The sequence below is a fragment of the Cervus elaphus genome, chromosome 4 (genome assembly GCF_910594005.1).
Source record: "Cervus elaphus chromosome 4, mCerEla1.1, whole genome shotgun sequence".
Classification (NCBI taxonomy): domain Eukaryota; kingdom Metazoa; phylum Chordata; class Mammalia; order Artiodactyla; family Cervidae; genus Cervus; species Cervus elaphus.
Genome location: NC_057818.1, coordinates 48159839 through 48172261, shown reverse-complemented (window position 1 = coordinate 48172261; position 12423 = coordinate 48159839). Strand labels below are relative to the sequence as shown.

At 52.7% G+C, this 12423-nt stretch overlaps 1 protein-coding gene across 6 annotated transcripts in view; it reads right to left on the bottom strand.

Moving 5' to 3' along the window:
- SIPA1L3 (signal induced proliferation associated 1 like 3) overlaps positions 1–12423 on the bottom strand; it is a 254870-nt gene that overhangs the window by 64020 nt on the left and 178427 nt on the right. For all 6 annotated transcript variants that reach the window (XM_043894518.1, XM_043894527.1, XM_043894536.1 and 3 more), the window contains 2 exons: positions 8439–8713; positions 735–986 (listed from right to left, as the gene is read on the bottom strand). In XM_043894518.1, coding sequence (XP_043750453.1) covers positions 735–986; positions 8439–8713 — 527 coding nt within the window. The remainder of the gene's footprint in view (positions 1–734; positions 987–8438; positions 8714–12423) is intronic.

The window sequence follows — 12423 nt, the reverse complement described above, 5'->3', positions numbered from 1 at the left end:
GTGAGCAAGGAGAGCCCGGCCCAGTCCTGCGGCCCAGCCACACCCGTGGGCTTCACCTGCTCTCCTCTGAGGGGATGGAGGCAGGGCTGCTGAGCGAAGGGCTGGGGAGGCCAGGACACCCCTTCCCTCCTTCCCACCACAACTGAACCCACCCCTCAGCATCTGCAGCCTGACAGAGGCTGGACGGGCCATCCATGCCTGGGACAAGACTCTCCTCTCCAAGTTGTATTCTCTCATTTCTTAGAAATTTTTATTTTTTTTAATATATAATATATTCAAAAGCACTTATCTGTAAGGTACATGCCATCATAATAAAAGAAACTGCCTGAAGTTACCACCCGACCGGAGAGCTAGAACGGGGGCCATGAGTACCCATGGGTGGGCTCCTCCGCGCCCCACTTCCCTGTCTCCCCCAGAAGTAATCACTCTCCTAAATTTTGTGCTTATCAGTCCCTTGACCTTTAAAACAAATATATGGTTTTAATCACACATGGTGGGGTGGGTTTCCAACCGCAGGCGCTGAGCGCCCCAGCTGTGTCCACTCTCCAGAGGCTCATAAGGCAAGTTTAAGGCAAGGAGGGAGGGAGGGGCACGAGAATGAGAAGGTAAGGGAGAGGAGGAGATTGGACAACAGGGGGAGGAGAGAGAAAAAGGCAGAGGGCGGCAGAGGACAGGAGGGAGGTGGGGGCTGGGCTGGCACCCCTGGATGGGGTTGGGGGTGGGGGTGTCCTTACCTCTTGCTGTGCAGGGGCTGGGACTCCCGGAAGGGGACCATGGGGGTCTGCTTCGGGGGCCGGCTCAGGGACTGGGCGTGTCCGGGGGTGGCGGGGGCAGCCCACTTGGAGGCCGGGAGAGAGTTGTGGGACGCGGGCCCACTCCACTGCCAGGGAGCATTGCTGCGGTAGGGGGGCCTGCCCCCTGGGGCCAGGCCCTCCGGCTCGGTCTTGGGCTCCGAGGTATTCATATCATATGTTTCTGGCCACCCCCTGGGAAGGAAAACATCGTTACTCAGAAAAGGCCCTGGCCCACCAGCGCGCAGCGCTGCAGCTTTGCAGCCCAGATCTGAACAGTCTTCTATTTTAAAGGCCGAGTGGGGACCCTTCAAACTGGTCTGAAATGGAGCAGCTCTGTGTCCTCAACCCAGACAGGGTCCAGCACAGTGGCCCCGACTGCTGGGCACACTCTAGTCCATCTCCCCGTCCCCTCCTCTTCCTCTCTCCCTGTCTCTCCCTTCACCTGACCCAGGCCTCCAGCTGACCAGTGTCCTCCTCAGGCTGGCTCGGCCCCCCCGCCCTCCCTTGGCAGTACTCAGGGCCAGAAAGGCGGATGCCCTCGGCATCAAAGGACAGTATCTGCCTTGTTCCAAAGAAGCTCAAAGGCAGCTGGAAGAGGAGCAGGTGACCTACTTTGCAGGGTGGTTAGGAAAAAAAAAAAAAAGCCACGAAAAATCCAGAACCTTGAAATAGATGCAGAACGGCCTGTGACTCCCCCTAGACCAGGCTGGCACACACGCTGCAATGTTCCTGGCTCAGGGCGGGGGGCTCTGCAGGCTGGGCTGGAGTCCTCCACCTCCGCTGCAGTGCAGCGTGGGAGGGGGCTCTGAGCCCGAGCAGGGGGCCGTGCTCGCAAAACCCACCTCCTAGCAGCTGTGGGAGCCGAGCTGGTAGGAGCCCTGGGCCTGGAAGCTGTCAGGCCCACACTAAGCCAACCCTCTGGGGTTCTCCTGAGCCCCCTGGAGCCCGGGGCACTTTCAGGGTCACCCGGCAAAAGATCTGGTGGTCGTGGTGGCTGTGGACCCAGGTCATGTCTGCTAAGGAGGCATCAGAAAGTGACCCAGGAATGGGGCACCTGGGCCAGACACACAGTGCCCTCGGCAGCACTGGAGTTGGAGCTGATATTCAGAAGCGCCTTCCAGCAGCTTCTCTGGATCAGTAGGTGCCCACGCCTCACCAGGTGCCAGGTGAGGAATGACAGCATACCAACACCTAACAGGACCTGCAGATCTGCCAGGCCCAGGTGGAGGTGGTACCACCGTGGACCCAGGCAGTGCATACCCGCTGCTCCTGCCTGCCTAGCTTCTACACCCCCTTCTCCTGAGAACAGGTCTGTGTGCTCTGGGTGGGGTGGATCCCACTTCCTGGCTCCAGGTATGAGCATGTGACCCAGGCCAGCCAATCAGAAGCGCTTCTTTGAGCTGACAGGCACAGGATTGTCAGGTGCCCCAAGCTGAGCCAATCAAAGACAGTGAACATCAACTCTGGAACTGCTGCGAGGTGGGGGGTGGGCAAGGGTGGGGGGTAGGTGGTAAGAAAAGGATCTATTTCACTGAGCTGCTGAGCTGGGGAGACCTAAGCTGGAGCTGCAATGAGGAAGAGGTGGCTTGAGAATGATAGCAACGCAGAAAATGGACAGGTGAGAGAGATTCTTGATGAAGATGTCCAAGACCCTGCATAAAGCCACATTTCAATCTTGCCCTATCTCCCGGTCTTCTTAGGTGCATTAGCCAGTAAGTCTCTCTTTTGCTTCATCTCTGTTGCTGGTTATTATCAGTAGATACACTGAAGAGAAAAACAAATTGATGCACAGAGAAGTTAAGTAATCTATCCAAGGCCACACAGCCAGTAAGAGGTAGAAACTGAATTGATTGATTTATCCTTTTTTTTTTTCTTTCTTTTTTTGGCTGTGCCATGTGGCCTGTAGAACTTTAGTTCCCAGACCAGGGATTGAACCCACGCCCTGGCAGTGAAAGCACTGGATTACCAGGGAATTCCCAGAAACTGGATTTAAAGATAGTAAGCTGACCCGAAAGCCCACAACTTTAACCACCATATACACTAGCTCACTGGGACAGTGGTTTGGGAGCCAGTGGGTAGATTCCGTGGGTCTGTGACTTCTGCCCCTGTTACTGACAGCTCCACCTTTGGCCAAGAGCCCCTGGGCATGACCTCAAAGACGGAAACAATCATTGGAGGGCAGCACAGAGTGACGGAGAGCCAGGGCTCCGCAGGCAGACAGCTGGTTCAGATCACAGCTCTGCTTATGGCCCACGTAGCCTTGGGTGAAGGAGTTTCCTTCTCAGAGCCTCAGTTTCCTCATCCGCAAAATAGGAGTGGTGGCAAGCCTCAGCCGAAAGTCTGGCGCATGCCAAGTGCTTAACACATAGGAGCTGTTGCTGTGGTCGCCTTCTCCAGCTGATGCTGTGGACTCTGCCTGCCATTCCCACAGCTCAAAAGCTGAAGCCTTCTTTCCATTTTCTGAAGTCCAGCCACACCCACCTGGGGGCTCTGGAACAAATTCTTTCCCTGTGATCTGAGATCCATCAGCATCTAGATTACCCCGAGTGCTCAGTAAAGGAAAGCAGATGCCTGGGCCCATCTTAGCTCCTCTGGATCACAGTCCTCTTTGAGGCGGGGCCCAGGAAGCTGCATTTTACCAAGTTGCCAGGGATGATGCTGACACGAGAAAGTTTAAGAAGCTCCTTTCACGGATCCAGTTTTGGGATGGTTTTTAAAAATTAAAGTGTTAAAAAAAATTAAAATTAAAATTAAAGTGTTATTAGACGACATCTCTGTCCACCAGTTACACTCACCAGAAGCACCCACAGCTGCCAGGGTTTTACATATCCTTGACTCACTGCATCTTCTGTAAACAACCAATTACTACTCCATCACACGGATGACCTGGGACTCACTTAGCCAGTCTCCTATGGTTGGACATCTAGGTTTCTTCTAGTCTTTTGCTCGACTAAAGATTCCCTCTCCAACCTCTCAGCCATGTGCGGAAGACGCCTGGTGATGGATGCCCAGGTTTGCAGGCCACTTTTCCTATCTGCCTCCTTCTCTTTGATTCCCAACAGCCTAGTTTCTAGAGGCCATGGGGACTCCTTTCTCTTTCTCCAACTCACTCACTTGTGGGGTTTTCAATTCCCCTTCTCAGGGAGGAGCACCCCCTCCCCCTTCAGATGTCTTGAATCCAAATCAAGGGCCAAAGGCGTCCTGGATCAGCTTCCCCATCAGGCAGGACAGAGATGAGCCTGTACCAACATGCCAGGTCACCATGACACACGGCATCGGGGGCTCTGGGATGTCCCTCCAGGCTACCTGGCCCACCTGGCAGGGCTCACTTGAGAACCCCAGCCTCATGGTCTGGGGGTGTGAGTATGACCCGCTGTTTTCTATGCAGTGTCTGAAGAGCCTAGGGTCCAGACCCAGGCCCTACAGAGCTTGGCCGGTGGCAGGGAGAATGCCTGGGCTCATCCTGGCGTGCTGCCCCTCAGAGCTTATCGTGACACCCGGGCTAGGCGGCCAGGGTCATAGCAGAGGCTGTAGGAACCGCAGAGCTGGGGTATCAGCTCTGCAAACGAGGTCAGCCAGACCCCTCTGCGCTTGAAGAACCACACACACCACACAAGCCCCCACCCACACCTGCCCCGTTTTGGTGGCTGCCTTGTAAAGGGAGCCGGATGAGAGCTTTCCTCCTAAACAGGGGGGGAAGTGGAACCCGTCTGTCTGCTCACACCCTCCTCGGCCTCGTCTCCACAGAACTGGATAAGGGAGCCTGCAGATGCTGCCTTTCACTCGGCTGGTCCCTACCTGCAGGTCCAAGGACACTTGTGTGGTCTCTGGTGCTCCTGAGCTTTGCAGAGTCATACAACAGGCGGGCTGCTACTCTGTGTGTGTGTGTGTGTGTGTGTGCGTGTGTGTGTGTGCGGGCTGCTACTGTGTGTGTGTGTGTGTGTGTGTGTGTGTGTGTGGGCTGCTATTGTGTGTGTGTGTGTGTGTGTGTGTGTGTGTCTGTGTGTGTGTGTGTGTGTCTGTGTGTGTGTGTGTGTGTCTGTGTGTGTGTGTGTGTGTCTGTGTGTGTGTGTGTGTGTGTGTGTGTGTGTGTGTAACGAGGCAGAAGGGTTACCTCAGCTTGACTTGCCCCTGCAGAGCTCAGCAAAGGTGTGGCCCGGCCTTGGCCCCGTGCAGGGGTGGAGGAGGCCCCGGAAGAGGGCTGGGAGAAGGGGACGCCTGGGGCCTGACTGGAGTCCCAAGGCTAGGGGACTGGCACCTGGGTGGCTAAGCCCTGGGTTGTGGCAGGGTTGAACCCTGCCCAGAACTGTCCCCACCAAGTTCAGAGCAAGCAAGACTCAAGAAGGTGGGAGGGTGCAGCCAGGACTCACATGCCGATAGCTCGAGACTGCTTTGAGAGGCAGCAGAATACACAGAGAGGGGAAACCTGGATTGAGTTTTGCTCTGCCACTTAGAGCAAACGAGCCACTCTGCCACTTAGCCACGCAACTCTGCACAAGGCAGTGACCCACTCTGGCTATCAGTTTTCTGATCTGTAAACCAGGGATCACACCAGCCTTGGGAGGTCATGCATATAAGCTCTCAGTATCCCCTCATTGCGTGCCTTTCTCTTGGCTCGCCTGTTCTAGCCACATGACCCTCCTTCTGGTCCGTCAACAACCCAAGGGCCTCTTGTTCTCCCCTCCCCTCCCCATGGGGCCTGTATCTTGGTTCCTTCCCACCCTCAGGCCTGCCCTGACCCCCGAGTCCAACGTCAGGTCCGGCCCTTAATGTGCCTCACACCCAGGACCTCGCAGCTGGTGTCCTCTGAGTGCCTCCTACAGGCCAAGTCCTGTCCTGTGTGCTGTGGGCCTCCCCTCCTCCAACCTCACAGCCACCTCTGGGCAAAAGCTCCATTAACGTCCCTGTTTTATAAATGAGGAAACAGGCACTGAGTGGCGGGGACCTTCGCCCAGGGTCACAGTTAATAAGACGAGGAGCTTGGACTCAAACGTAGGCAACCTCCCTGCAGGTCTGCCTTCCCAATATGCCCAGTGATTACCTCTTGGACTATGTGAACCATCTCACTGGCTTACTTTCTTATTGGTTGTCTTCCCCAATCCATTCATCAGCCCAGGCCTGGACTGTCCTCCGTGCAGCTGTGCTTCCGGCACTTGAGATGTAGTGATTCTAGAACCATTGTTTCTAAGTCATTGCTGGAGGTTGCTAGGGTACCAATTCATTCTTCTCAGAATCACATCTATCCTGCCTTCCCTGTACAGATTATATCTGAGAGGAATCAAATGGTTGCTGAAGGAATGTTCTTTTTGGAAGAATTCCAGCCAATACATGAAGAAAGGATTTTCTTGGTGGACCGGTGGTTAAGAATCCGCCTGCCAAGGCAGGGGACATGGGTTCAATCCCTGGTCTGAGAAGATCCGACATGCTGAGGGGCAACTAAGCCCGTGAGCCCCAACTATTGACGCTGTACTCTAGAGCCCAGGAGCAGCAACTACTGAAGCTCGTGTGCCCTGGGGCCTGTGCTCCGCGACAAGGGAAGCCAGTGCGATGAGAAGCCTGTGCACTGCAACTAGAGAACAGCCCCCGCTCATGGCAACTAGGGAAACCTGGTGTGCAGCAACGAAGACGCAGCACATAGACAGATAAATACATTTTTTTAAAAATAAAGAAGGAAGGATAGAACTGAGGACATCACTTGAGTGTGACCTGTCATGACACAGGGGATCCAGACAAGGATCACAAATGGCTGCTGAGAGCTGAGGGGAAATGTATAGCATTTAGGGTCAGGCTGCCACCCTCGGAACCTTCTGACCACCCCTAATATCAGTCACACAGGGACAGCCAGATATGTGGCCTCCTGATGGGTGCACACCTGGGAAGTGCTGTGACCAAGATAAGTTCAGGGACCTCACTGGCAGTTAAGACTTCGCTTTCCAAGCCAGGGAAGGTGGGTTCAATCCCTGGTTGAGGAACTAAGGTCCCACATGCCTCACAGCCAAGGAACCAAAACATAAACTGGAAATAATACTGTAACAAATCCAATGAAGTCTTTAAAATGGTCCACATCAAAAAAATCTCAAGAAAAAAAAAAACAAAAGGAAATTCAACCAGAATCCAATCAAGCTTTTATGCTGAACTCGTTTGTGGGAAATACACGTGCTAGAAGAACAGGTTAAAGGACACCAGGAGAATGCAAGCAGCTAAATCCAGGAAGCAGGAAACTCTGAAGAACAAGTGGCCCGGTTTCCTCCCAAAACAAACCGTAAGAAAAAAAATAAGATTTTTTAAAAAAAGATTCATCAACCAAATGCCACAGGAAGAGCCTGATGAACAGAGCAACTGCTTTTTAAAAATCTCTCTCTGGTACAAAAGAAGTTAAAGATGGACGGGGGAGTTGAGGCAGTCTGTTAAATTTTTTAAAGGTCCTGACTGAGTAGAGATATAATCGAAGGAGTGAGACTGCTTCAAATAATCTAAGGTGGAGAGATACGGGATTAAAAAGAAACAAAAACAAAATAAGAACTGGCCACACGTTGACAAATGTTTTAACAGGGGACTCAGCATGCTATTAATATGCTTGAAATATGGGACTTCCCCGGTGGTCCAGGGGTTAAGAATCTGCCTTTCCAAGGAAGGGGATGCAGGTTCGATTCCTGGTTGGGGAACTAAGATGCCATAAGCCAGGGAGGGACTAAGCCCACGCGCCACAACAAACATGCCCTGTGCAGCAACTAAGACCCGATGCTGTCAAATAAATAATACTAGAGAAAAATGTTTGAAATATCCCATTAAAACAAAACAAGAAACAAATCCTGCACTGGCTTCCCAGTGAACAAATCCGAAGCTCGGCGCTGTGTCCAGGAAGGGCCCCAGTCTGCCCCCACGCCCAGCCTTGCTCACCGGGCTCCACACCACGCTCCCTGAGCTGCAGGAACCCTCCCCCCTACAGATGCTGACACTTTGCAGACCCTGCCCTTGCCTGTCCGTGGTCTGGGTGCTGCTGACCTGGAAAACCACACGGCGGCCTCCACCAAGGAGCCTCCCCTGACCACCTGTTAGCCCCTTCTATGACCTTGCTCTTTCTCCTCAGAGCTCTTCACTGCCTGGTCCTGTGTTACATACCTATTTAACGACTGCCTGTCAGGATACAAACTCCAAGGGAATGGGTGCTTTTATCTTGTTCACTGCTAAATCCTACTCAACACTTCAAATGGAGTGTGTACACAGTACGGGCTCAATAAATATGTGCTGAACAAATGATGAAGCATATTGTACCTTCAGGCAAGGTCTTTTTTCCCACTATTTTTTGGCTATGCCTCAAGGTATGTGGGATCTCAGGTCCCCAAGTAGGGATCAAACCCAAGCCCCCTGCAGTGGAAGCGGTCATAAGCACTGGACCGCCAGGGAACTCCCTCAGGCAAGGACTTGAACGCTATGTGCGACTAAGGAGGGTGCCCACCTCATGGGGCCGGAAGGGACAGCACGCACATGCAGAGCTTAGACCATGACCGCCTGCAGGAGGGGTTCCACAGATGTTGACCTGGACCCTGACACCATTATCACCATCTGCTGAGGAAGGGTCCCAAGGGCCAGTGCCCAGGGAGCTGCCGACCTCTCGGGGGGGGGGGGGGCGGGGAGACTTACCTCCGGGGTGTGCCGTCGTCGAAAGGAGGGATGATGACCACCTTGACGGTGACGGAGGTGCGTAGCAGGTCGATCATCTGGTCGTGGGTCAGTGTGACCACGGCCACCTTGCAGATCTCCACCAGCCGGCTGCCCTGCCGTAGGCCGGCCTGCCAGGCAAACCCATAATCCTCCACCTCGGCCACGGTGCCGTCATACTTCACGTGGAAGCCCAGCTGCCCCAGCCCGTTCCGCCGCAGGGTCATGTCCACTGTCTCCCAGCCGTTGGTCATCACCTGTGGGCCACACGCAGGGTCCAGTTTCACAAGCTGCTCAGGGGGAACGGAGGCAGCTCTTGGGGGGAGATTCTGCCCTTTTGAGGCCAAAGACCACCCCCCCCACCACCTTCCTAGTGATGTCAGGGTACAGGAGCCTGGGCTCCTGACTCGTGGAGAAACATGGACACCTCATACAGAGGCAGTGGTCATGAGTCGTGTTCTCCACATGCCCCCTCCCACCCTCTCTATGGTTGGTGGTCTCTGGAACTTGTTTTGGGCTTTCCAGGTGGCACTAGTGATAAAGAACCTGCCTGCCAATGTAAGAGACATGAGACTCGGGTTTGATCCCTAGGTTACGGAGATGCCCTGGAGAAGGAAATAGCACCCCACTACAGTATTCTTGCCTGGAGAATCCCATGGACAGAGGAGCCTGGAGGGCTACAGTCCACGGGGTCACAAAGAGTCAGACATGACTGAAGCAATTTAGCATGCATGCACAAGACTTGTTTTGGCCAATGAGTTGTGACTGGGACTGGCATACTCTGGGCTGGGGCATTTCATTGCTAATTCGAGACCCTCTTCAAGCCTTTTCCCTCTGCCACAGCCACTAGGATTATTCCAGAGAGCGCCTGTTTGGTCAGCTAGGGTCTGTGAGTTCCCGGACTCCAGCTCAACCTGAAATGGACACATGGCATGAGTGGGATAAACCTTTGTTGTCTGATGCCCTGATGGATACGGTGACTGTCACCAGAGTAAGCTGGAGAAGCCAGAGACCAGAGACCCTGTGAGTTTTTCTAGGCTGGGGGCTTGGCGCCGTATTCTTTACTCCAGGACCTTATTCTGTAAGGCAAAAACCCCTTTCGAACCTCCGCCTCAGACTGTCCCCCATCCTGAAGCCAAGCAGACCACACAGGGAGGGCCTTCTCTCTGATTTATTCCCTGCTTCTTGTGGGAGACTTCCGCCATGCTAACGTATGACCATAGATAGGATAAGCCACTGAACAGAACACCTAGAGCTTCAGCATATCCTGAGGGATTCCCTCCTCTTCTTGGAATAAAAAGATTAGCTTAATAAGCCGGAGCTGTTAACCAAGTTACATCAAGATCTGCCTGCCTAAAAACTGCCTTAAGGAAAGCATCTGTGTAATGGTTGACATCTCCTGTGAGAAGTCATTCCCTGGGTAGAAACGATGCTATCTGATGTACTCGTTAGAGCTCACAGTAAGAATCTTATGTCACAAGCCACGCTGTGCAGTCATACATTTACACATGTATCCACATACACAAAAATATTCTTTGCAATTCACACAGACGTTCCCGAGTGTGGGCAGCAAGAAACGAGTGTGGATGGTGAAGGACTTACCTGAAGATGTAAACACATCTGTTCCTGGCTAGTCTGGGTAGTGAGAATTTGGGAGGTGAGGAAACATGTGAAACTGGGACAAGGCTCCATGAGACCAAGCGCCTCCTCAGTGCGTCATTCTTTTCTACCCTATCTTTGAAAACTGCCTGCTGAGATCCAGTAATTGATTTCATGGCCCAACATGTTTACAAGTCAATAAGGAATTACTATTCGTTTTTTTTATATATAATAGGCAAAACAGTTATTTTCAGAGGCTGTATTTTCTAGAGATAAATATTTACACATTTACTGATGAAATGACAGGATGTCTAGGATTTGTTTCAAAATTATCAGCGGAAGGGAAGAGAGAGAGGGAAAGGGAGAAACAAGATGGGCCCCAGGCTGATAACTACGGAAGCTGGTGATAAGACTAGGGGTTCACAATGTGAGTTTCTCTACTTTTGTGTCTGTTTGAAATTTTCCATGATTAAAAAGTTAAAACAAATTTGTCTGAAAGGAAAGCCTACAGTTTAGTGCCTCAAAAGAGAAACTCATGACTGGCTTCATCCCAGACCATGGCCTCCACTTTGGGAGTCAAAACGCTTCTTCCCTTTGAAGTCATCACCCCTGTGTCCCGTGAACTGAGTTAATAATAGTATCTCCCTCACTGGGTTTTGGGAAGAAGAAATGCAAGGCTGCAAGGAGTCAGACGGCTGGCCCCCTGTGAGTGGCCACTCCCGCTGTCACTACAGACAGCACGCATGCGTGCACGCAGTCCACGGTCACTGAGTGTGTGCTGCACGTCAGACACTGGCCCAGGCGCTGAGGACGCAGCAGACATGTAAAAACACACCTCAGACGGTGGTAGGCGCTGCTGTGGAAGTTAAAGCAGGGACAGTGGGCAGGATAAGCTCAAGGCCAGGGTGTGGAGGGGGTTTTTACAATTCTGGATAATAAGGCCTCACTGATAGGTGACCTTTGAATAAACACATGTAGAAGGGGAGGGAGCCATGTGGGGATGAAGAACATGTTCCGCTGAGAGGGCACAGGCAGTGCAAAGGCCCTGAGGCTGACTGCCCGACGAGCCCACTCTGGACATAGAAGTCTGTGTTCTTGGAGCAGAGAGAGTAACAAGGAGACAAGAGTGACAGCCAGCCAGGCCATGTGGGGCCTCACGGGCCACCATAAGGAACTGGGCTTTTACCTAGGATGAGCTGAGGTGTTTGAGCAGAGCAGGGACATGATCAGATCCCTCTGACAACCTTCCCGAGAACAGACCCCAGGGGAGCAAGCAAGGAGGCAAAGGAGATCAGCGAGGAGGCTACTGGACAGACCAGGAGGGGCAGGGATAGCAGAGTCTGCCTCCGGGGGGTGGAGCCGACAGACTGGACGTCGGTATGAGAGACAGAGGACTGAGGATGGTGCTGAGGCTTACGATTCCACGCATGCGATAGGCCTGTTCTCTGATGAGACAGGAGAACCCCAGGAGGCAAGCGGAATGAAATCAGGAGCTTGTTCTGAGATATGTTGACTTTCACATGTTGAGTTGCAGTTAGTTGAGTAAGCAGTTAGTCGTTAGTCTCAAGTGTGGGCACAAGTAGGTTTTGGAGTCAGAAAAATCTGGATTCAGATCCCAGTCTGCCACCTACTGGCTGTGTGACCTCTCTGAGCCGCATATTCCTCATGGGTCCAATGGGGATAAAAACAGTGCCTACACTCCACAGGGTGGGTGGAGGGCTGTGAGATCATCGCTCATGAGCACACAATCAGGGGTCAATCATCTGATTCAGCTAATCGACTAATCAGCATTTAATAACCACCATAAGCAAGTGGGCAAAACAGAGGCCCTTGTTCACAGACCTCACATCCTAATGGGAAATCTAAATCACACTGGCTGTGGCTGTCGTTTAAGGTGGGGCATGAAGTTTGAAGTCAGGGAAGCTGAAAGCTAGTCTTTACCGATCCCACCTGAACTCAAAGAATGAGTGCAAAAGCCGAGAAGGGTGAAGAGAACTGGCTGTGGTACTGGCCTCTGGAGATCACAGCCTCCTAAGTCAGGCCGGCTTGCCTGGGCAACATAACTCATCCAGTCCTTAAAACTGTCATATGATGTAGGATGATCACGGTTCCCATTTTTCAGACGGGAAAACTGAGTCGCCCAGTGCTTAAGTAACATGGTGAGGTGACACAGCTGGCATGTGGCCGTGCTGGGACTTGAAGCCAAGCCTTCTGACTTGAGAACTTGTGTTGTTAACTCCCGTGATACACTGCCTTCTCTATTTCATGCCTGACATTCTGTTAAACCCACTGAGAGCCAATCACTGACCACAGGGTTCCTTCACCCAGGGCTCTGAGGAGCCTTAATACTTCTTAGCCCAACGCTTCC